The following is a 22,991-nucleotide window of genomic DNA, read 5'->3' as shown; positions in this document are numbered from 1 at the left end:
CCAGAATAATTTTCACCTGAAACCTAGGACACAACAGCAATCAAGATGTAGGCTTTTTGGTCTGACACACTCCCGGGGAGTGTGGAGGGAGAAGGAAAGATGTACAATCTTTCAAAGCTTCCTGCTGATCTGCGTTCGGGCCTTTCCACAATCTATTTTCAAAAGAGAATTAAAAGCAAACCTCCAACAAATAACTCAAAGCTACCTAAACCAGTTAAGACTGAATTATGGCAATTTCTAATCTCTAGGTATAATTTACTTAGGGAAATTTACACTTCAAAAGTAAGTTAGTTTACATATCAGGATCAATTTGATCTAACCCACAAATGCTAGACACATTAACAGATACCTACTAGTAAGCATGAACTGTACTGGGGATTAGAACAAAATTATTCACTAATTGGTCTTTGTCAAAAGACTGAGAGCACAGGACAGTGTAAATAAATATCTGTAGTTGTCTTCAAACCTGACAATGCTAAAGGCCCAGCCAGGTACGCTGCAGGTAGTGGCAAAGAGTATCTGGTACGCGCAAGGTGTGACCCAAAGCACAGCACACCCAGGCCTCATTCTGAAAAAAGTCCTGTGCAGGCTGCCTCCTCCTAGTCAGCTGACACAGAAGAACTGCACACGTCTAAGCTTTGCCTGGGACAGGATTTTCTGCTCACAATCCTGACTCAGTTCTTCCAGAGATGATTATTAAACAATTGTTGAGCACTTACTAGGCATTGCACATATGCTAAGCACTCTATGTGGATTTATTTAATCCTCATAACAAACCTATAATTTCAGCATTTTGGAGGTGAGGCTTAATGTAACCCATGCTCACAAAGCTTCGTGGAACCAGTTCTGAATGATTACCTAACACCTCTCTGCTATCCAAAAATCAAGCATACTAGGTTTGGAGGGGTAGAGAAGTAGAATAAAAAGGATTATTTAAAGTTTTGTTGTTGTTTTTTTTAAATAGAGTTTTCATATCATACTTTTGGCTATTCAAAAAATACTTATAAAGTGCTCCTCCTACCTTTTAACTATAGGCAAAGGTGACAAAGAGAAACACAGATTTTATCAGTGGTAAACTAAAAAAAGTGACAATCTAAAACATACTATATTATTACTGACAACTTTTACAGATCAGACTAAAAGCCAATGCTATTGTGTGCATTCTGACAGGAGATACATGTTGGAAATATGCACCGAGCGAGCGTCAACACGATGTGCGTCTAAGGGCTTTGCAATCTAACCGGTCTTCTTCACTAGGACACATGAAAAGTAAATTCTGCCCTTGAGTCATTTCTTTAACTCACACTTGAAATTTTCCTAAGGCCTGATTAGCTTCTGCAATCAAAACAACTCTAGGTCCAGATGGCTTCACTGGTAAATTATACCAAATATTTACAGAAGAAATAATACCAATTCTACACAATCTCTTCTAGAAAAGAAAAGAGGAGGGAACATCTCCCATTTCATGAGTCCAGGATCACTCTCATGCCAAAACTAGGCAAAAATATTAAAAGCAAATGACAGACCAATCCTGTACCAATATAAATATAAATCAGGCTCCTTAATTAGAGATCAGTACACATTACAGTAGAAAGAAAAGAGAAAGAAAGAAAGAAAGAAAGAGAGAGAGAAAGAGAGAAAGGGAGAAAGGGAGAAAGAAAGGGAGAAAGGGAGAAAGGGAGAAGGAGAAAGGGAGAAAGGGAGAAGAGAAAGAAAGGGAGAAAGGGAGAAAGGGAGAGAGAGAGAGAGAAAGAGAGAAAGAGAGAAAGAGAGAAAGAGAGAAAGAGAGAAAGAAAGAAAAAGAAAGAAAGAAAGAAAGAAAGAAAGAAAGAAAGAAAGAAAGGAAGAAAGAAAGAAAAACAGGGTGCCTGGGTGGCTCAGTCGGTTAAGCGTCTGCCTTCTGCTCAGGTCATGATCCCAGGGTCCTGGGATCAAGCCCTGCGTCAGGCTCCCAGCTCAGTGGGGAGCCTGCTTCTCCCTCTCCTCCCCGTTCCTACTCTCTCTTGCTGTATCTGTCTCTCTCAAATAAATAAATAAGGTCTTAAAAAAAAAAAAGAAAAAGAAAAAGGCGGGGTATGTCATCTTCATGAAATGAACTGCATACTGTATGTTATCTCACTATTGCTTCTTGGAATAAAATGCGATCTTCTAATATGCCCTGGTTCCTTGCCAGCCCAACATTTTTTCCCCTGGATACCAACCTTCCCAACACCATTCCCTCCTCTAGGACGGTCCTCCCCAATGGGTGTAGTCAGGGTCAATTTAATAGGATCTGAAAGATACAGGGCTGGCCAGCTGAGGGCTGTCTCTATCCAAAACAGCCCAAAGGGACCAAGAACAATGCTCTCACCCACTAAGAGAACCATCCCCAAAGATCCAAGAGGGCACCATCTAAAAGATGGCACCATAGTAAACACTAAGAGCAATGAGTAAAATGCAAATAGTTTCAGTCTAAGGCAGTAATAATTATGATCTTTTTACTTAGGGGACGTCAGCTTGTTTAATTCTCTTGGAGTGTAGGTCATAATGGCCCTTAATTTCCCATAGGAATCCAGTATTAAAGAAACACGCATACTTGGGGCGCCTGGGTGGCTCAGTCAGTTAAGCATCTGCCTCCGGCTCAAGTCATGATCCTAGCGTCCTAGGATCCAGCCCCACGTCGGGCTTCCTGCTCAGTGGAGAGCCTGCTTCTCCCTCTCCCTCTGCCCCTTCCCCCCACTCATTCTCGTTCTCTCTCAAATAAATAAAATCTTATAAAAAACAAAACAAAACAAAACACGCACACTTCAATGAGTTAGCAAACGCCAGGGGTAGAGAACCATTCTAAGCTGTTTTACTAACATACTATTTCATCTCAACCCTTCACTTCCCTATGCTTTAACTTCCTGGATATAAAATGTTAATAACTGGCTCAAAGAGCTCTAAAAATATCTAACACCTTAGAAATACAGTACTTAATGTATGACTGAATAAAGTTAAATAGCTTTATTTAAGCCAACCTCTATACTTTGATCTGAAGTAACAAATCCTGTTATTTATGCTTTGTTTAACTCTTATTTATTTGAGATCCTTCTTCCTCATCTCTAACCACATTTCCTCCCACAATAACCTAGCATTTCCATTCTACGTAGAGTTCACTTTATAGAACCACAGAAATTGTCTTTTTACATTATTTCCCTTTCCTTCAAATGGTGGTTAAACTGACCTCAATGAGATTTTAAGACAAATATATATGAAATAATCTATCTATGTTTATTAAACCAGCAAATTCCTAAAAACTATACAATTAGATGAATAAAAAAACAAAGATCAGTAGGTTGAAACAGAAACTTTTTACCAAGAACCATGAGCTGTCTGCCAAGCCTTCATCCATCAGAATGGCCATGTTTTAAGACCAGAAAGCCCTTGTCAGTTTTCAGGTAACTGCAACGAATTGTCTTAAGCCCTTAAGGCAGCCCACTAATGAAATGAATTTACAGGATGAGTGAGTGGCCAAAGCAGGAAAAGTCATGTGAATTGGTGATAGATCCATGTGGCTGACAGCAATAGCTAAGAGTTTCACTTTGTGGTGTCTCAGAAAGTAACTTTAAAACATTCAGCTGCAAATAATAATATTAAAACACCGCAAACAATGAATCATGGAACACTACATCAAAAACTAATGATGTAATGTATGGTGATTAACGTAACATAACATAACATAACATAACAAAATAAAATAAAATAAAATAAAATAAAATAAAATAAAATAAAAATAATAATAGTAATATTAAAACACCAAAAAAACAAAGTAATAAAATTTTGAAAACGAAACAAAAACAAGAGAGGAAGCCACACAGCTCATGTGCCCCTGCCTACAACACGAAAACACTTCTAGCAAAGAAAAGTGGGTGCCAGAAAATTAGGACATTCTCAGGTACTCCTCAAGAAAAATCCATCTATGCCAACAATCATCTCATGTTTTTATGTCACATACAAGATTAACAAAGAAACTGCTCAGCCACGTTTTACTTCCATGATTACAAACCACAAAGAGTAAAAAATTTTAAAACGTGCTAATTCTAGCTCTTGGGATTACACTTTCAGAAATTCAAATACACATTTTCAGAACTGGAGGACTTCTGGTCTTCTGCATAAAAGCCATTTCTAAGACAAATGGTACACAGATATGTGATTTTACTTACTTGCTTTCTTATGCAGTAACTTGTGAGTTGCCCAACTTCCTTTAAAACATTCCTAAAAGAGCAAACATGAAAATTAGTGTCAGGCCTTCCTTCATCAGAGACATTTTAAAGAATACTGTATGTAAGAAATAAGACACTGGAAACTTTGCACAAGTCAAAATCTGTGACTTCACTACATTCAGTATTTGGGAAGGCTTAAGAAATGATGACACCTACTTACAAATTCACTTCAGAAAGCAACCTAAACTTGAGAGTACTTCAAATAAGTAAGAAACATTAGCCTATATTATAAATAGTTGTCATATTTCAATTTTATGTCACCAAATTATTTTGAAGTATTTGAAAAGAACCATGACCCAATTAATCAATCATACACTAGGGGGAAAAAAAACAAGGAAAATTTTGCAGATTTTTCCATTATTTACAGTAGCTTGATTCCTGGTTAGTTATCCCCTCTTTGTTTCCTCCACGCTGACAGCCCTACACGGTAAGCTCCGTGAGGGCAGGACTGTCAAGTTCACCCCCACATCCCCACAGCCAACCACAAAAGCCAGCACACAGTGGCGTTTCAGTGAGTACTTGCTGATTGATCAAAATGGATCAATGACCAGAAAGACTCAACTTTTCACTTAGGAAAAAAAGTTCACGTGACATATTTCAGATGCCAGTAGGAAGTACTGTATTGGGAAAATGAACTCAAGTAATAAACTGAATTCAAATAATGAACTCAAGTAATAAATTGGAAAAATGAATTCAACCAGACATAGATCTTATTTATGCTTTCATTTTTATGGTATTTCCTTCAAAGAACTTAAAATTATTCAAACAAATCATTATCAATACTAATAAAATTCACAAACTCCTACAAATGTTTTGACTTTGCAAATATAAAAGAGTAAGTAATGGATAAGAAAAAAAGCTAAGAAAAAAATAGAAAGCACCCCTAGGACTATGGAGTCATCAAACCACATTACACCAGTGATGGTAAAGCTACTCTCCCCCAAGGTTTGTCCAAGGGCTCTGAGGGCTTAGTTTCCCCTCCTCCGGGGCCAGAATCTTCACGACTTCCCCCTGCCAACAGTTAGGTTAAGAAAACCCAGGGCATACCCATCACCTCCTACTGCAATGTTAAACCTCAAGACTTCAAGTATATAAAAAGGTATCCACAACGTTCAACATTTTTTCAATTGTGAAGCTAAAACTCAGCTCAGTCTTTTGGGGAGGACGGGTGATGTGGTTGGGAGAATAATGGCACCCCCAGGGATGGCCAAGTCCTAATCCTCGGAACCTGTGAATGTGCTGGGTCACAACTAAGGTAAAGGGGAATTAAAGTTACTAATCAGCTGACCTTAAGATGGGGAGATTATCGGTTTCATCCAGTTGGGCCCGATATAATCACAGGATCCTTAAAAAGTGGAAGAGAGAGGCAGGAGTCATCAGAGAAAGACAGAATGATGGAGGCAGGATAGAAGAGAAGTTACATTACTGGGACTGAAAATGGAGGAAGGGGCCGTGAGCCAAGTCACTAGTCTCTAGAAACTACAATGGGCAAGTAATAGTTCCCAAAACCTCCAGAAAGGATGCCAACGTGCCAACACCTGACTTCAGCCCTGAGACCTATATGTCAGACTTCTGACCTAGTGAACTGTGAGAAAATAACTTTGTGTTTTCTTAGGCTACCAAGTTTGTGGTAATTTGGTATGGCAGCTATAGAAAACTAATACAGGAGGGAAAATCGTTATTCCTATCTGCTGTCAAATTGCAAAAACCACTCAAAAAGATCAGTTCTTCTCCACCCTGGAGTTATAGAAAACTGGTTTTAAAAAAAAAAAAAAACACACACACACAACCACAAATATTTATCTATGATTCTGCCATAAGAGGTATTGTAATTAATTGAAAAGTCCCAAGAACTGAAACGGGAATAAGTGATTTCTTCAGTACTATACCTATTCAGCCTAAGAAAAGAAGGGTAAAGTCAGTGTTAAACTATAATTTGAAGACAACCATAATAAATAACTATAAGTTACCATGTACTGAATATGTGCACTATACATCTGTATCTCATTTCATCCTCACAAAAACCCTGCAAGGCAGATGCATTATCCCCATTTTACACATGACAAAACTGAAGCACAGAGACCTAAATAGTTTGTCTGTCACATAACAGAATCACACCTGGCAGAAAGAGAACTCAAATCCAGGATTACCTGACGAAGGTCATGTTTTCTCACTGCTTTAGTGTGTGGATGGGGAGGTGTAGGTGTGTGTGGAGAGTTTGTACTCAATTCAAAGCATCAATTTAGCACCAAACTCAGAACTAGGAAACATGTGTGCAATGAAGCTCTACCATTATAAGCTCTAAAATTTTATCTTTAAAGGGTGCCTGGGTGGCTCAGTCAGTTAAGCATCCAACTCTTGACTGCCGCTCAGGTCATGATCCTGATCAGGGTCATGGGATTGAGCCTCGCATCAGACTCCACACTGGGCGTGGAGCCTGCTTAAGATTCTCTCTCTCCCAAGGGGAACCCTCCTACACTGTTGGTGGAAATGCAAGCTGGTGCAGCCACTCTGGAAAACAGTATGGAAGTTCCTCAAAAAGTTGAAAATAGAGCTACGACATGATCCAGCAATTGCACTACTGGGTATTTACCCCAAAGTACAAATGTAGGGATCCGAAGGTGTACGTGCACCCCGATGTTTATAGCAGCAATGTCCACAATAGCCAAACTGTGGAAAGAGCCAAGATGTCCATCAACAGATGAATGGATAAAGAAGATGTGGTATATGTATACAATGGAATATGATGCAGCCATCAAAAGGAATGAAATCTTGCCATTTGCAACGACGTGGATGGAACTGGAGGGTGTTATGCTGAGCGAAATAAGTCAATTAGAGAAAGACATGTATCATATGACCTCACTGATATGAGGAATTCTTAATCTCAGGAAACAAACTGAGGATTGCTGGAGTGGGGGGGTGGGAGTGATGGGGCGGCTGGGTGATAGACATTGGGGAGGGTTTGTGCTATGGTGAGCGCTGTGAATTGTGCGAGACTGGTGAATCACAGATCTGTACCTCTGAAACAAATAATACAATATATGTTAAAAAAAAAAAAAAAGAAGATAGCAGGAGGGGAAGAATGAAGGGGGGGAATCGGAGGGGGAGACGAACCATGAGAGACTATGGACTCTGAAAAACAAACTGAGGGTTCTAGAGGGGAGGGTGTGGGGGGATGGGTTAGCCCGGTGATGGGTATTAAAGAGGGCACGTACTGAATGGAGCACTGGGTGTTATATGCAAACAATGAATCATGGAACACTACATCAAAAACTAATGATGTAATATGCATGGCGATTAACATAACAATAAAAAAATTTTTAAAAAGATTCTCTCTCTCCCTCTCTCTCTGCCTATCCCCCCACTTGTGCTCGCTCTCTTGCTCTCAAAATAAATAAATAAATCTGAAAAAATAAATACAATTTTATTTTAAATCTAGGAAATGATAACTACTAACCATTTTCATGGGTCCTCAATTGCCTCACCTATAAAGTGGGGCTGATATCTCTAGGCAAAGATAATATAGCAGATTAAAGGAGATCATGTATATAACTCATGGGAAAGTAGTTAATAAAGTGTCTAGCACATAGCAAGTATCAAAATATGGGAGTCCCTGATATCCCAGTGCTTATCACTATGCCTGGCATCGAACAGATTTTCTCAGTGTACGTTAGAGAATGAATGAAAATTAATGTGATCATATACACAAAGTCTTCTTCTGGTTGTAGATGGAAATGTAAACTGTTTCCATCACCTTCTAGGACCAACTGCAAGCCGCCTACTCCATAGTCATTCTCCCCTCTCCCTGACACCTACAGAACCCTGCGATAGCAGAGCTGTAATGGACCTTGCGAAAAACATTCCCAGCCTCCTCGATGATACAAGTGGCCTCGTGACCTAGTCTGGCCAACATCTGAGCCCAGCTGTCAGGTGGGGCCTCTGGAAAGCTTCTTAGAAAACAGGCACCCATTTTCTCCTCTTTGCCCTTTCCCTGCTTCAAACCCAGAGATGCTGGCCGAGATGAAACAGCAGTCTTGTGACCACAAAGCAATGAGTGCACCCCAAGGAGCCTGGGTCCCTGATGACTTCGTGGAGCTGCTGGTCCAGTCTCAAAATATCCACCTCCAGACTCCTCATCATTAAAAAACTCCACACCTTTAGTTTTGGAAGACGTATTGGTTAGAAATTGCACTGGATTATGAGAAAAACAAAAACTCGAAGAACAATCACTCACCTGTTTAGTAACAGACTAAAAGGCAGGGGGTGGAGGTGGGGGTGGGGGATGAAGGTGGCTATAACAACTACAGCAGGTTGAATAATGGTCACCCAAAGATACCATGTTCTAATCCCTGGAACCTGTAAATGTCGCCTTATTTTGAAAAAGGGTATTTCTGCATCTGTGATTCAATTAAGCGTCTTGTGATAGGGAGATTATTCTGGAAGGCCCTAAATGCCATCATCATGAGTGTCCTTGTAACAGGGAGGCAGAGGGAGGCTCACTCAGAAAAGGAGGTAATGCGGCCAGAGGGTAGAGATTGGAGGCATGTGGTAGAGCCTCTGGAGGGAGCACCGCCTTGCCACCGCCTCGATTTAGGCTCCGTGAAACGGATTTGGGACTTCCGACGTCCGCAGCTGTGGCAGAATGCACGGCTGTTGTTTTGTGCCGCTCTGTTTGTGGTAACTGCTTACGGCAGCCACAGGAAGCTAACGCAGGACACAAGACACCAGGGCACACACCAAAAGAATGAATCCAATTAGGGCACTGAGGGTGAAGGACTCATTACAGTCTTCTTGAAGCTTTTTCTGCTTATGTGTACTTATTCGTGGGGTCAACTCCCAATGACGCACAGTAGTTTTTAAATGGGATCAGCAAAGGCATATGACTTATTTTAAGAAACTTAACTTCAGTCAGCAATTTCAACCTCTTCTCTTCCTCCCCTTTCCAAACTACTCATCATCATGGATAAGACCAGCAGAAGTGATAAGGCAGACTGGAGTTTCACTTGTTCTTCCTCCTTCCAGCCTACATGATAGCAGAGATGTTCACGGCAGTAGGGCTGTCAGCAAGGAAAAGTTCCGGGATGGGCAAGAAGGGAGCGGAGAGAGGCAGTCAGGGTGGGTCCTAGAACTCCAGTAAGAGTCAGCCAGGCCCAGAGGCAAAATCCCACCAGGGTTGCATGCTTGGTGTACCAGTGCTGTTCTTCAGTTCAAGGCCTTGACTCCAACGTTTCCTTAATACCAGGCAAACCATCTGCATACTAAGTATGCTTGGTACAATTTTCAATTCATTTTCAGTAGCACAGCTTAGAATAAATCAACTGAACGTCTGCCCAATGAGAATGATGTATGGCTCAAGTGGCTTACACGTCTCCTAGGTACTGATACAGCCAATATTGCAGCACTGGGATAAATAGTCTTCCCAGAAAAAAATTAAGGACAGATTTTTGCCCTGTCACATACACCCTCTTCTCCAAAATCCAAAGGCACCCCACTCATTAGGTAAGCACCCGCACAGTTTGTACCCTCAACCTGGCTCTTCCTTTTCCTGCCATCACTAAAATTAGGATATAAAAAGGCAGAAGACCATCAAAAAAAGAGAAGAAAATCTACCAAGAACAATAGAGGAGAGACTTCTGGACAGAGCAGGGTTATTAAAAGATGACTTTTAGATACTCGTCAGCTCCACTGGCCTAGGATTCCATCTTTTAAGTAATTATGGAAGAGATTACAAGAACTTGTAACAGTAGAAATGATTATCTCAAAGTTAATCTTCCCCCAAAATAGGGCAAAACGACAAAAAGTTGAAAATAAAGAGATGGTATTATTGAAAAAAAGGATTTGAGGGGTGCCTGGGTGGCTCAGTTGGTTAAGCAACTGCCTTCGGCTCAGGTCATGATCCTGGAGTCCCAGGATCGAGTCCCGCACTGGGCTCCCTGCTCAGCAGGGAGCCTGCTTCTCCCTCTGACCCTCCTCCCTCTCATGCTCTCTCTCTATCATTCTCTCTCTCTCTCAATAATAAATAAATAAAAATCTTTAAAAAAAAAAAAAAAAACAGGATTTGAAACCTGTGAAGTCTGGGGCACCTGGCTGGCTCAGTCTTGATCTCAGGGTTCTAAGTTCGAGCCCCACATTGGGTGCAGAGATTACTTATTAAAAAAAAAAAAAATCTTAGGAAAAAAAAAAGAAACCAACAAGTCTAATATCTGAATAATAAAAGTTTCAGGAAGAAAAGGGAGAGGGGAGATCAAAGAAATAAATTAGTTTTCCATAACTGAAAGACAGGAGTTTCCAGACTGAAAAGACCTCCAAAGGATAAAACTCAACTCACCCAAGGCATACAATACAGAATTTCATAATACTGGGGTAAGAGAAGATCCAATAAGCTTCCAGGGAAAGGGGGGAGGGCAAAAATATGTAAAAGATCATGAATCCCATGGCAACAGACTTTTCAACAACACTGGAAGCTAAAAGAAAATGGAGCAATAATATAAAAATTCCGAGAAAACAATTTCCAAACTAGAATTCCAAACCCAGCCAAACTGAAAATCAAGTGTCAGGGTATAGCAAGATATTTTCAGAATCTCAAAAATTTACCTCCCGTGCAATCTTTCTCAGGAAGCTACTGGAGGAGATACTACATAAAACATGAGAATTAACCAAGAGAGAGGAAGATGCGATATAGACAAAAGAGAAGTAAAGGATGATGCTTGAAGAGGGATGTAAGGATGACTGCTCTGAAGCAAGCCCAGAAAGCAAAAAGTTCTGGCTGGAGGTGGTCAGTGTTCCCAGGTAAAACTGACTAAATGCCAAATATACTTAAAAGTATTGAGAGGAATTCTATGCAACTGTGGAAGAGTTTGGGAATGAATCAATAAGTGACCAAAGGAAACTGTTAAAAGAATGGGAACTGGCTGGCTCAGTTGGCAGGGCATGCAATTCTTGATCTTGGGGTCATGAGTTTGAGCCCCATGCTGGGTATAGAAATTACTTCAGAAAAAAAAAAGGAAAAGAAAAGAAAATGGGAAATAGGAAAGGGGTGAGGGGATTTGTAACTTAGAAACATTTGACTAGGGGACACCTGGATGGCTCAGTCACTTAAGCGTCTGCCTTCGGCTCAGGTCATGATCCCAGGGTTCTGGGATCGAGTCCCGCATTGGGCTCCCTGCTCAGTGGGGAGCGTGCTTCTCCCTCTCCCTGCCGCTCCCCCTGCTTGTGCGTGCTCTCTTTCTGACAAATAAACAAATAAAATCTTAAAAAAAAAACAACAAACATTTGACTAGGTATGTAAAATAATTTGAATAACCAACTAAAAAGTTACAAAAATTTATTTTAATTATGGACATTTTGCCTCCATGATGTTGAGACAGTAAACATAAACCCAATCAAGAAACATTTAAATTACTTTATTGTGAGTTCAGATTCTATATAAAATATATTTTTTAAAGATTTTATTTGAGAGACAGGATAGAGAGAGGGAGAGAGGGAGAGAGACAGCATGAGTGGGGGGAGGGGCAGAGGGACAAGTAGGCTCTTCACTCAGTGGGGAGCTGAAGTGGTACTTGAACCCAGGACCCTCAGATCATGACCTGAGCCAAAGTCAAATGCTTAACTGACTGAGCCACCCAGGCACCCCTCAATATAAAATATTTTAAAACACATATTATATGTTTATATATCCACTAAAAAAAAACTTTAAAGAAGTTTAAAATATGAATTAGCATCTAAAAAAATCAATCATTTTAAGAAGAAAATAAAATTTTAAAGCTAGAAGAAATTTACAATTTTATAGAAGATGAAATCAAGTGGTCTCCCACTCAATAGCACCTCTACTGTGTTGTCATATATGTTACATAAAAAATGATAGATTTTTAAAATGCTATTAGATAACATTTTTAAAATGAACTTTATGTGCTACAATGTAATAATTTAAAATGCTTGATCATTGCCATATACATCTTATATGACCAGATATTCAAATATAGTTTAAAATTGAAAATTATACTATATGTTAACTAACTAGAATTTAAATATAAACTTAAAAAAAATGGAAAAGTAAACATTTTCAGTGTTTAATGATACCATCTAGGTTGAGTATCCATTTCATTATATCAATTACTTTAGTGTGATACTTGACTTTTTAGATCACTAAATCCTTTGAAATGCTTGGGAAAGCAATCATTCCCTGACACAGAAAAAAAACACATCCATGCACATATTAACTTGTGCACACAATTCTACTAATTCTTTCATTCATACAGAGTGCACATTATGACCAAAGCACTTGCAAGGTGCTGGGCATTCAGCAGTGAACAATATATACCTGTTCTAGACAAATATTACATGGCTAATTACACAATTACATAGTTTAAGTTATAAGGGCTAAAAAGAAAAATTACATAGTGCTATGAAAAGAGGTAGAGGACAAGAACTAAAGATATAGGCAGGGACTTGAAGGCAGAAAAATATTTGGGGATGGCTTGGGGTGGGTACTGATCACTTTCATAATAAGAGAAAAATCCCAGGGGCTTCACCTTCATTCTCTCTCATTGTGTCTTGGATGTTTCCATTTCCCTTCAAAGAGACAGCGCCCATTTTGCTGCTCTAAAGATTGCTAAAGCCTCAAGAATAGCAGGATAAAATTATCCTCTAAAGTCTGTATTTAATTTATGAAGTATTCATGTCATTAAGTCTCCATATCCAGAGTAAAATGAATGAATGAATGAATAAATAGGAAGGGGTAAGATTAGGTTAAGAATTCTGTCTACTCTAGTACAACAGAAAGCCATTAAAGAGTTTTAAACCAAGGAACAAACCTGATAAAGACTTGAGCTCATGGCATCCCTGATCTTCATCTACAAACCCAAAATTAAAACTCCTTTTTCTAAATAATAATCTAAATAATGGTCTTGAAGAGCTGGGTTGCTTTGTTTGTTTGTTTTAGATTTTATTTATTCAAGAGAAAGAGAGAAAGAGAGGGATAAGATAAGCAGACTCCACGCTGAGCACCCAGCCGCATGTGGGGCTTGATCCCAGGACCCCGGGATCATGACCTGAACCAAAACCAAGAGCCAGACACTGAACCAACTGAGCCACCCAGGGGCCCCAAGAACTGGTTTTTAATACAGGCAGTCCTTGCTTTGTACAGTAGTGCAGAATCATAAAAATGACCATGCAAGCTGTAACTGTACAAAGCAATCTTCGTAATCAACAGGGGAAATTACAATTGTTCCATGACCTTTAAAATTTTTGATAAAACATTAAAAACTCCTTCACTGTCAGTTATAAATACACAGAGAACTGGGGGAGAAAGTAAAACTCACATTTGTTTAGTACACTGTGCCACTGAGAATTAGAGTATCTTATTTCTTTATTTAAAAACTTACCAAGACCAGTTTGAACATTTGCCTTCTTCCCATTATATAACTCATGAAACGAAGTGAGCATCTTTTTTATGCTTGGTAAACTGTCCTACTCCTTTCTAGGTATGGAACAGCTTCCAAATTTTATCCTTTGCACTTTCAACACCTCTGAGAGTTCCATTAAAGTTTTTGTTGGTATCATTTCCCCTGCAACACTGCCATTCTTTTCATCACAACCATTTTCCTCATTTATGACAACAAGTTGGCCTCACAGAGTTGCTCTGGCTGCACGTCTAGAGTTTCTAGAATGGTGAGCAATGTCAACATTCCCGTGGTCAGCTATTTCTTCTACAACCCCCTTTATATTGGATTTAGATTTTGCTTCCAGCGTTATCATTTACCATTTCTTTGCTACACTTTCATCTTCGTTGGCCAAATCCTTCTTTCAATTATCCATTTTTGTAAAATATCACAGAAGTCATCATTGTAAAACAAGAAGCAACACAACTATAGACTTTGCTGTCTGGATGAGAAACGAGTGAGAGATTCACAGTGGCCAATCACTGAGAGGTTTTGAAAGAAGGGAGTGATTGGTCACTGATCAAGGTGCACACCTGTGATTTACAAAGTGATCCCAGAACTGAAGAGCTAGCCATGCAGTACGTACTTCATGTAATTACTCCATGTTGCTGGGAGACTGGTTTCGCTTAACTAAACTATGGTAACTAAATTCATGCATATCAGAACTGCAAAATAAGATCTGCCTTTAGCGGGTACCTATCTAGCTCAGTCAGTAGAGCATGCAACTCTTGATCTCAGAGTCATGAGTTCAAGCCCCACGTTGGGCGTAGAGCTTACTTTAAAAAAAAAAAAAAGGATCTGCCTTTATATAGTTGGTACTCTGATACAACCTATTTATAAAACTCTTCTAAATAGGTTATGTGAACAAAACACTTCTGCATCACCCAACATCTTTTTTTACCCTCACAGAAGCTGACACACATTTCCTGAAGTTAAAAAAATCTATCCCAACCGATTCATTTAGAGAACACAGAAGTTTACATACCAATTTAAGTGCGGGGCAGGGGATACATACCAATTTAAACAAGAAAGGGAGGGGGAAGAAACCATTTCTTTGAAGAAGCATTTAAAATGTTACCAAAAATTTAGCATATTCACCTAATTTTTTAATATTAAAAAACAAAACAAAAAAATACTTTAAAAAAACATATTGTCTAGGTATTACTAAGGATACTTCATAATTCCTAAAGGGTTTATAAGTAGGGACAACTCAAAACCCACAAGGTTTTCTAAAACATTCCTTTTCAAAAATGGCTAGTGGCTAAAAATCACTGACTCTGAAGTCAGACAGACTTGTATCCTAGCTTGGTCACTTATTAGCTGTACGACACTTAGTATCTCTCAAGTTCTGCTTTCCCCAACTGTTATGTGGGGAAAACAACTGTGTAAAATGTGTGGCCAGTAAGCGCTCAATTCTAATTATCATCAATTTTATTATTTTTTGAAGCAATTTAAATTTTAAACTTGAAAAGATGATGCACCTAAATATCTATCTTTAACATGTGTCACCCCTGGCCCAAAGTCTCAGCTTATGAAAACTGATGGTAATGAGGCAGCTAGTCATTACTGTGAGCTTTGTATCTTACTAGCATCGTTACTGCCCACAGAAGCTGCACAGTAGGGAAGGGCATGTAACCTGAAGTCCGAATCTGCTCCCACCACACAGACCATCAGAGAGAACAAAGCCTCCTGGCTCGCGGTGTCCGAGTACAACCAGGGACCAATCTCTGGCAGAATACTACGCTATGCAGACACAATGGCAACCCTTAGAAAGCCAGGCCTTTTTTTAAATATATATAAAAAATAAAACATAGGGGCGCCTGGGTGGCTCAGTCATTAAGCGTCTGCCTTCGGCTCAGGTCATGATCCCACGGTCCTGGGATCGAGGCCCGCATCAGGCTCCCTGCTCGGAGGGAAGCCTGCTTCTCCCTCTCCCACTCCCCCTGCTTGTGTTCCCTCTCTCGCTGTGTCTCTCTCTGTCAAATAAATAAAATTAAATTTAAAAAAAATAATAAAATAAAAATAAAAAAATAGAACATTGATCAGTGACACCAGTAGCCATACTGCAAAGGAGACAAAAATCACAGATTTAGTCCAACTATAAAACCTGAACAGAATGCATGGAGCAGTTATTTGAGGACTCTGAAAAGCAAACAGTAGCAGGCAGGTTAGGGAAGACCAAACTCTAACGTTCCACTGAGCTGGTGATGAGTTCACCGTCCCACCCGACCCCGCACATCTTCAGGGGCACCAGAGAAGTGACCACCTGGCACAAACACATAGTGCTCCCGGAGAAATGCTCTACTTCTGGCTCAAGCAACAGAAGAGGGAATTCCCAGTGCTCAAAGAGCACAGATACCACTTTCTCCTCTCTATTCTACCCTCTCACACTCCAGACCCCAAGAGATCCCGAGGTGGCCACCTACAATAGGAGCCTGTAGGAGCCAAAATTCTGAGGAAGAGGCATTTTCCTTCTCTGATCAGTGAAGCTGTAGTCCACAGAAGGTGGGACCAAACCCCACTTTCTGCTCTCTGCCCTCCTTCCATTTGGCCCCAGACACAGGCACAGTCATGAAGTGTGCAGCAAAGCAGGTATCTAAACCACAGCTTTCTGGCCAGAGAACAGAAAAAGAGAATTCCCGAGAAACCAGAAAATACCAGGAAGGAGCTCCAGAAAGGGACCCCGTAGAGTTGTTCATAACACAATACACAGATGCTTGTGAGAACAGAACTAATCCAAAATCCATCATCCAGGTCTCAGACCAAGCACTGGGACAGAAGGCAGGTTAGAACTTGCAGCCTGAATCTAACCCAGATTAGGAGCCTGCTAAAACAAAAATATCAACATTCTCCATAGGATTTTCTTTTTTAAGATTTTTTTAAAATTTATTTCTTTGAGAGAGAGACCGCGTGCGCAAGCACAAGCGGGGGAGGGGCAGAGGGAAACAGAGACTCCCCACTGAGCAGGGAGCCCTATGCAGAGCTCAATCCCAGGACCCTGGTGATGATCATGACCTGAGCCGAAAGCAAACGCTTAACCAACTGAGCCACCCAGGTGCCCCTCTCCATAGGATTTAAACAAGACTCAGGATCTCATAATATTCAAAATCTCCAGGATACAATCTAAAATTATTTGACATATAAAGAACCATAAAAATCTCAACTCACAAGGGAAGTGAGTCTACAGACACCAATACTAAGATGACATGAATGTTGCCTTTAACTGACAGACTTAGAAGCAGGTATTATTAAAATGCTCCAACAAGCGAGGACATTCTTAATACTAGTGGAAAATGAGAAAATCTTTGCAATGAAAAACAGAAATAAAGAAAAACCACAAAGAAATTTTAAAACTGAAAAATACAGTACCCAAAATAAAAAACTAACTGGGTGAACCCAAGAGCATAATGGAGATGACAGAGGAAAGATCCAGTGAACTAAAAGATCAAAAGAAATTATCCCATTGAACATGGAAAAGATTTATTTTTAATGAACAGAGCCTCAGGGACCAATGTGAGAACAACGAATTACTGAGAGTAAAGAGGGAAATTACATAATGATAAAAAAAAAAAAAGGTCAACTAAGATGATATATCAGTCTAAATTGTACATGTCTAACAACAGAGCTTCAAAATACATGAAGCAAAAAGTGACAAAAGTGAAAGAGAAAAATCCACAATACAGCTGGAAACAAAAATTAACATCCATTCATAATAAAAACTCCCAATAAATTAGAAGAGCATTTCTTCAACTTGATAAAGATCATCTACCAGGGGCGCCTGGGTGGCTCAGTGGGTTAAGTGTCTGCCTTCGGCTCAGGTCATGATACCAGGGTCCTGGGATTGAGCCCCACATCGCATCAGGCTCTCTGCTCAGCAGGGAGTCTGCTTCTCCCTCTGCCTCTGTCTCTCCCCCTCCCACTCGTGTTCTCGCTCTCTCTGCTCTCTTTCTCCCAAATAAATAAATGAAAAATCTTTAAAAAAAAAAATCATCTACCAGAAGTCTACAGGTGTCATATTTAATTGTGAAAGACACAACACTTTCTCCCTAAGATCAGGAACCAAACAAGGATGTCCACTCCCAACATTCCTAATTCAACATCACACTGGAAGTCTTAGAATTCAACAAGGCAAGAAAAATAAATATAAAAGACATACAGACAGGAAAAAAAGAAATAAAACTGTCCCCATTCAAAGATGACATAAGTATCTATATAAAAATACAAAGGAAAAAACTCCCAGAACTAAAATATCTGGTTAGCAGAGTCACAAATATGAGGTCAACACACAAAAGCCCACTGTATTTCTCTATACTGGCAATACATAATTGGAACTTGACACAAAAGCAATACCATTTACAGTCACTCCCCAAACTAAATAAAGAGTATAAATTAACAAAACATGTACAGCAGCTATATGCTGAAAACTAAGAAACAATGATCAATCAAATAAGGTCTAAATAAATAGAGAGACATCTTGGGTGAATGGAGTGGAAAACTAAACTTCAGAAAGATGTCAATTCTCCCCAAATTCATTTATAAGTTTTAAGCAATTCCAATGGGGATCTTTTTTTAAGATATAAAAAAGTATGATTCTAAAATTTATATAAAAAGGCAAACAAACTAAAACTGCTCAATTTTGAAAAGGAAGAATAGAATTGGAGGAATCTTACACTTTTTCTTATATTAAGAAAATAATTTTTCCTATTTCTACTCTAAAAATAATTTATTAGGGACTGATGGCCAATCTCATCAAATGCATCTTAAGCATCTACAGAAGCAATTTTTTTTTGTATTTGATGTAATGGTTTGATGTATTATATTAATAGCTTTTCCTATTATTTCATGATTTCTACCTCCCCGAAATAATCTAGCTGACTATGGTGGGTTATTCTTTTTTATACTACACAATACAATTTGATAATATTTGTTTTGCAAAGCTGTAGGCATTTTATATCTCTCACTACGTACTACTGGATATTTTAATTCAGGGTTTCCTTGCTGCCCTTTCTTCCCTTTCCTGTCTATCTGCCATTTCACTATTACTGGCCAACAGATAATTTGTCTCAAAAATATAAATAGTTCTGCCATCTTCTTAATGAATAAAAAAGGACCAGGTGGCAAATATCTATAGAGGAAGGTTCCCATCAAGCTGGGTTAGCAGGACATCACCTTCCATTATAGATAAAAGCCCAGTGAGCCTCCATTCAACGTTTATTAATGGGAACCACCATTTGTTGAGAGCCTTTTTTTGGGTCGGGCACCTTAGATGCATTATCTCGTTTAGACATCACACTAATCCTAGGAACTGAATATTAATATTCCCATTTTACAGACGGGAAGTTATTTAAACCTTTCCTACTTTAGTTTGTAGGAAAGGTTTAAATAATTTGAGCCAGTTCAAAGAGCTACTGAGTGGCAGAGCTGGAATATAAATATAGGGCTTTCTGGTTCCAAAGTCCACTCTCTTAAACAGCTACAAGGCTCACAGGGCAGGGCTCGGAGGAAGCGACAGCTTGGTTAAGGAGGTAAAAGGGGATAAGATATAGGTCTGCACCACTGCCTCCACAATACCGTGTCCTGTGCATCTTTTCCATTTGGCTGTCCCTGAGTTGTATTCTGTATAATAAATCAATAAATGTAAAGAGAAACAAAAACAATCTAGCAGCATGGAGGATAGAGAGGAAGAAGCAGATGAGATCAAGGTAAAGGAGGACAGATTTCAGAGAAAAGCCTAAATAAAAAATTTTAGCTTAAGATTTTTAAATATATAAATAAGAAAAATATGAAGAATTTCTCAGCATATACTAAGACTTGGCAAAAGGACAAAATCAAAGAGAAAAATATGAGACTGGTCCCAAGCAGAATCACATTACCAATTAACAAACATTTTACAATGTTAAATGTTTTCATCCATGGAGCTTATATTATTGTAAGTATGCTAATTCTCTTACCAAAAATATTTCTTTATTAGAAACTATAGTAACCCATGTTATCAAGCACAGACAGGAAAACAGAATGTTTCTTACTGAATTCTGTTGAATAAAGATGCTCATTAAGAGATGTATTACGTACCTTGAGAACTTCTTGGGATACACAGCAACCTGTTAACAGTGATTACTCCTAAGGAATAAGAGATAAATTTGGGAGATGGCACCCTCACTTTAAATTCTCTGCAACTAACACGTATTACCTTTTTTTTTAACAACAACAAAAAGGGATATGGTAATAAAACATTTCAGTGATTTTCATGGAATTAAAACATATACACAGAAAAATACTCAGCATCTAAACGACAGTGAATAGAAGTTAACCATCCTGATGCGTAAGCAGCTCCCAGAAAGGACGTCACATGAACAGAATGAACTCAAGAACTTTTAAGTTATACTAGTGAAAAGTTATTACTAAATGCTAATAAGTCACTCCACTAGATTATTAATCCTTCATGTTGGTAAAATGCTACCTCTAAATAATAAAAATGAGCAAATACAGCCAGAATGTTATACAATATGGTTTCTTAATCCCTCCTGTTAGGCTATAAGCAAGTGCTTTCTTCTTCGTTTTCAAATAAAGAGGACAAAAAACGAAAAAACTGCCTGCTTACTCTAGAAGACCTACTAGACACAAGGAAAACAAAGGAACAGAGTAACATTAGGAAGTTCAGGAAAATGTCCTTTAAAGAAGATACAGGCCTGTTTTGTAAGTTCCAGAAATACTGTAACTAGCAACTCTACTGTCATATTGTGGTTTTGTAACTATTAAGACTTGGTTCTTTCTACTGTAAAACTTTCATCAAATAGAAGGATTAAGAGTTGCCAAAATCAATTACTGTTAAGTGAGTGTTCAACATATAAAAAGCATTCCTGAGTGACAGTTTACTGCATTTGAAAGTACTTGAGTCCAAACTACAGTGGTATTCCATGTAAAATTGCTATTCAATAGCTTTCACCACTACTGATTTCTGTGACTATCAAGTAATATCAAAATTACTTCTAACTAAAGGGCATTAAAAAACTGTCACCTATATGTGGTTTTAAATTAGAAGAAACAAATGCTTTATAACCTTAGAAAAGAAACTTTTCTCAAAATGTTGTTTTTCAAAAAAATCTTCCACAAATATTTAGCAGGATGCAGGAATCAGGGAATACTACACAAGAGAAAGTAAAAGCAAACCCCAGAATGATGTGAAATAGATCCCACCGACCCACCCCACCCCCCAAAAAAACTATACAACCTACTAATCCAGGTTGAAAAAGTCAGAAGACCTAAAAGAGACTTCTTACAGAAACATGAAAACAACTGACAGAATACCATGTATGTTTAAATATACTAAAAAGAGATTTACGAAACCAAAGGAAAGGTTGGGGTAAATTAAAAATAAGTATACAGACTGAGGGTTCTAGAGGGGAGGGGGTGGGGGGATGGGTTAGCCTGGTGATGGGTATTAAGGAAGGCACGTACTGAATGGAGCACTGGGTGTTATACGCAAACAGTGAATCATGGAACACTACATCAAAAACTAATGATGTAATGTATGGTGATTAACACAACAATAAAATTTAAAAAAATAAGTACACAGAGAGCTAAGTAAAGGATCTGTATGTGAAAGAAAAAGTAATCACAATATAATAATAATAGGTAACACATGTAATGCCTATTATGTGTCACTATTCTACTTTACAGATGTTAATTCTTAACAACCCTATGAGGAAGGTACTATTCATATATTCATTTCAGAGATGAAAACTGAAACACACAGATGATAAATGACTTGCCCAAGGTCACACCACTATTAGGTGGCAAGCATGCTATATGTCTGTTGTCAAAACCACTTATAAATCAGAAGATAAGCATATGGCAGACAAGGGGTAAAACAACCAAATCCTCTTCTTACATTCCAGGAAGCTTAGAGAGAAGGCCTGAGCCAAATCATCAGGACATAGCAATCATGTTATTTAGAGATATGGAATTAAATGCCAAAATAATCTGTTTAAAATGTTGAAATAAAGATAAGTTCTGCGAATGTAATGTACAAAATGATGACTAGAGTTGACAATACTCTATTGTGTATTTGAAAGCTGCTAAGAGCATAAATCCAAAAGTTCTCATCACAAGGAAAAAAAATTTGTAACTAGCGAGGTAATGGATATTAGCTAAACTTACTGTGGTAATCACATTGCAATATATACATATATCAAATCATTAAACTTGATATGCCTTAAACTTAAAGTTAAGTCAATTATTTCTCAGTAAAACTGGAAAAAAATGTTGAAATAAATTACATGGTATGAGGAATATAGAATATTTGACTATAATCATGTCTTTTCAAGAATCAAAACCATATTCCCTATAATGCACGGTGCATATAGTCTAAGTCTCATCTCCTACATTCAGTATTTTAAGTTGAATGCCATTTTCTAGCTCCATGAAGAATCCATCTATAAGACAAGTTGCTTTCTTATTCTGAGTTAAGACATTACACCAATTAATACAGAATTAGGACAACATATTTATACTTTCTGCTAACAGTGTGACTGAACAAGTTACTCTCCACCCCACAACTGAATATCCCAAGCGGCAAAACACACAGCCCACCTTTTCAAGCTTCTTCCCTGAGGGACATCACCCTTCTGGTGAACTAGGCTTGACAGACTGGCATCAAGAACAACAATGAGACTGACTGCCCCTTTCTTTCACATCGATCTTACCTCCATCCTAACACCTGTTGTATTCAGTGACTTACCCTCTTACTGGGAATATGTCTACACATTCATCATTATTTGATCGTTCCGAGATAATACTCAGAAGGTCATGTTATTTAGAAGACAGGACAACATCCAGAACCCAATCATCAAATCTTCCTGAATTTTAAGTAAACAAAGACTTCTTGCTTCTAATCGCAAATGCTTGCCATCTGGAGTGTGTTGGAGTTAAGTTCCAAACATTTTTCCCTTTACCCCTCTTGATCAAGGAACTCTTGTTAAAAAGTAATCTAGAGCAGTCTTCAGTATTTAAAATAGAAAAAAAAGAGCGGCTCTGAGACAGGAGCAGGGAGCTGATACCATTCCCACTTGTGCCCAACTCTATAGCTATCTTTCAAAGCAATTAAGTTTAAGTAACAAGATGCCCTCCTCTCCTCCATCCAAACCTCACCTTTCTTCAAGAGTACAAAAGATAATAATAACTGACTTTAAATACAATCCGTCCCTCAGTGGGAATTGGCACTTCTAAACCCTTTAGCAATTACTGCCTCTACAATTCACTTCATCTATTCCATTGTGATCTCTACTGTTGATTCGATTCTCAGGTA

The 22,991-nt window shown here is 38.6% G+C and overlaps 1 protein-coding gene across 1 annotated transcript in view; it reads right to left on the bottom strand.

Moving 5' to 3' along the window:
* The window catches only part of METAP1 (methionyl aminopeptidase 1), a 68,110-nt gene that overhangs the window by 27,660 nt on the left and 17,459 nt on the right, over nucleotides 1-22,991 (bottom strand). Inside the window, exon 2 of the mRNA XM_045880709.3 lies at nucleotides 4,185-4,236. Coding sequence (XP_045736665.1) covers nucleotides 4,185-4,236 — 52 coding nt within the window. The remainder of the gene's footprint in view (nucleotides 1-4,184; nucleotides 4,237-22,991) is intronic.

The sequence above is a fragment of the Mirounga angustirostris genome, unplaced genomic scaffold (assembly GCF_029215605.1).
Source record: "Mirounga angustirostris isolate CCGP_5_RB_7025 unplaced genomic scaffold, mMirAng1.0.hap1 SCAF_2, whole genome shotgun sequence".
Classification (NCBI taxonomy): Eukaryota; Metazoa; Chordata; class Mammalia; order Carnivora; family Phocidae; genus Mirounga; species Mirounga angustirostris.
Note: the sequence above shows the minus strand (reverse complement) of the source record. Positions and strands in the feature narration are given on the sequence as shown.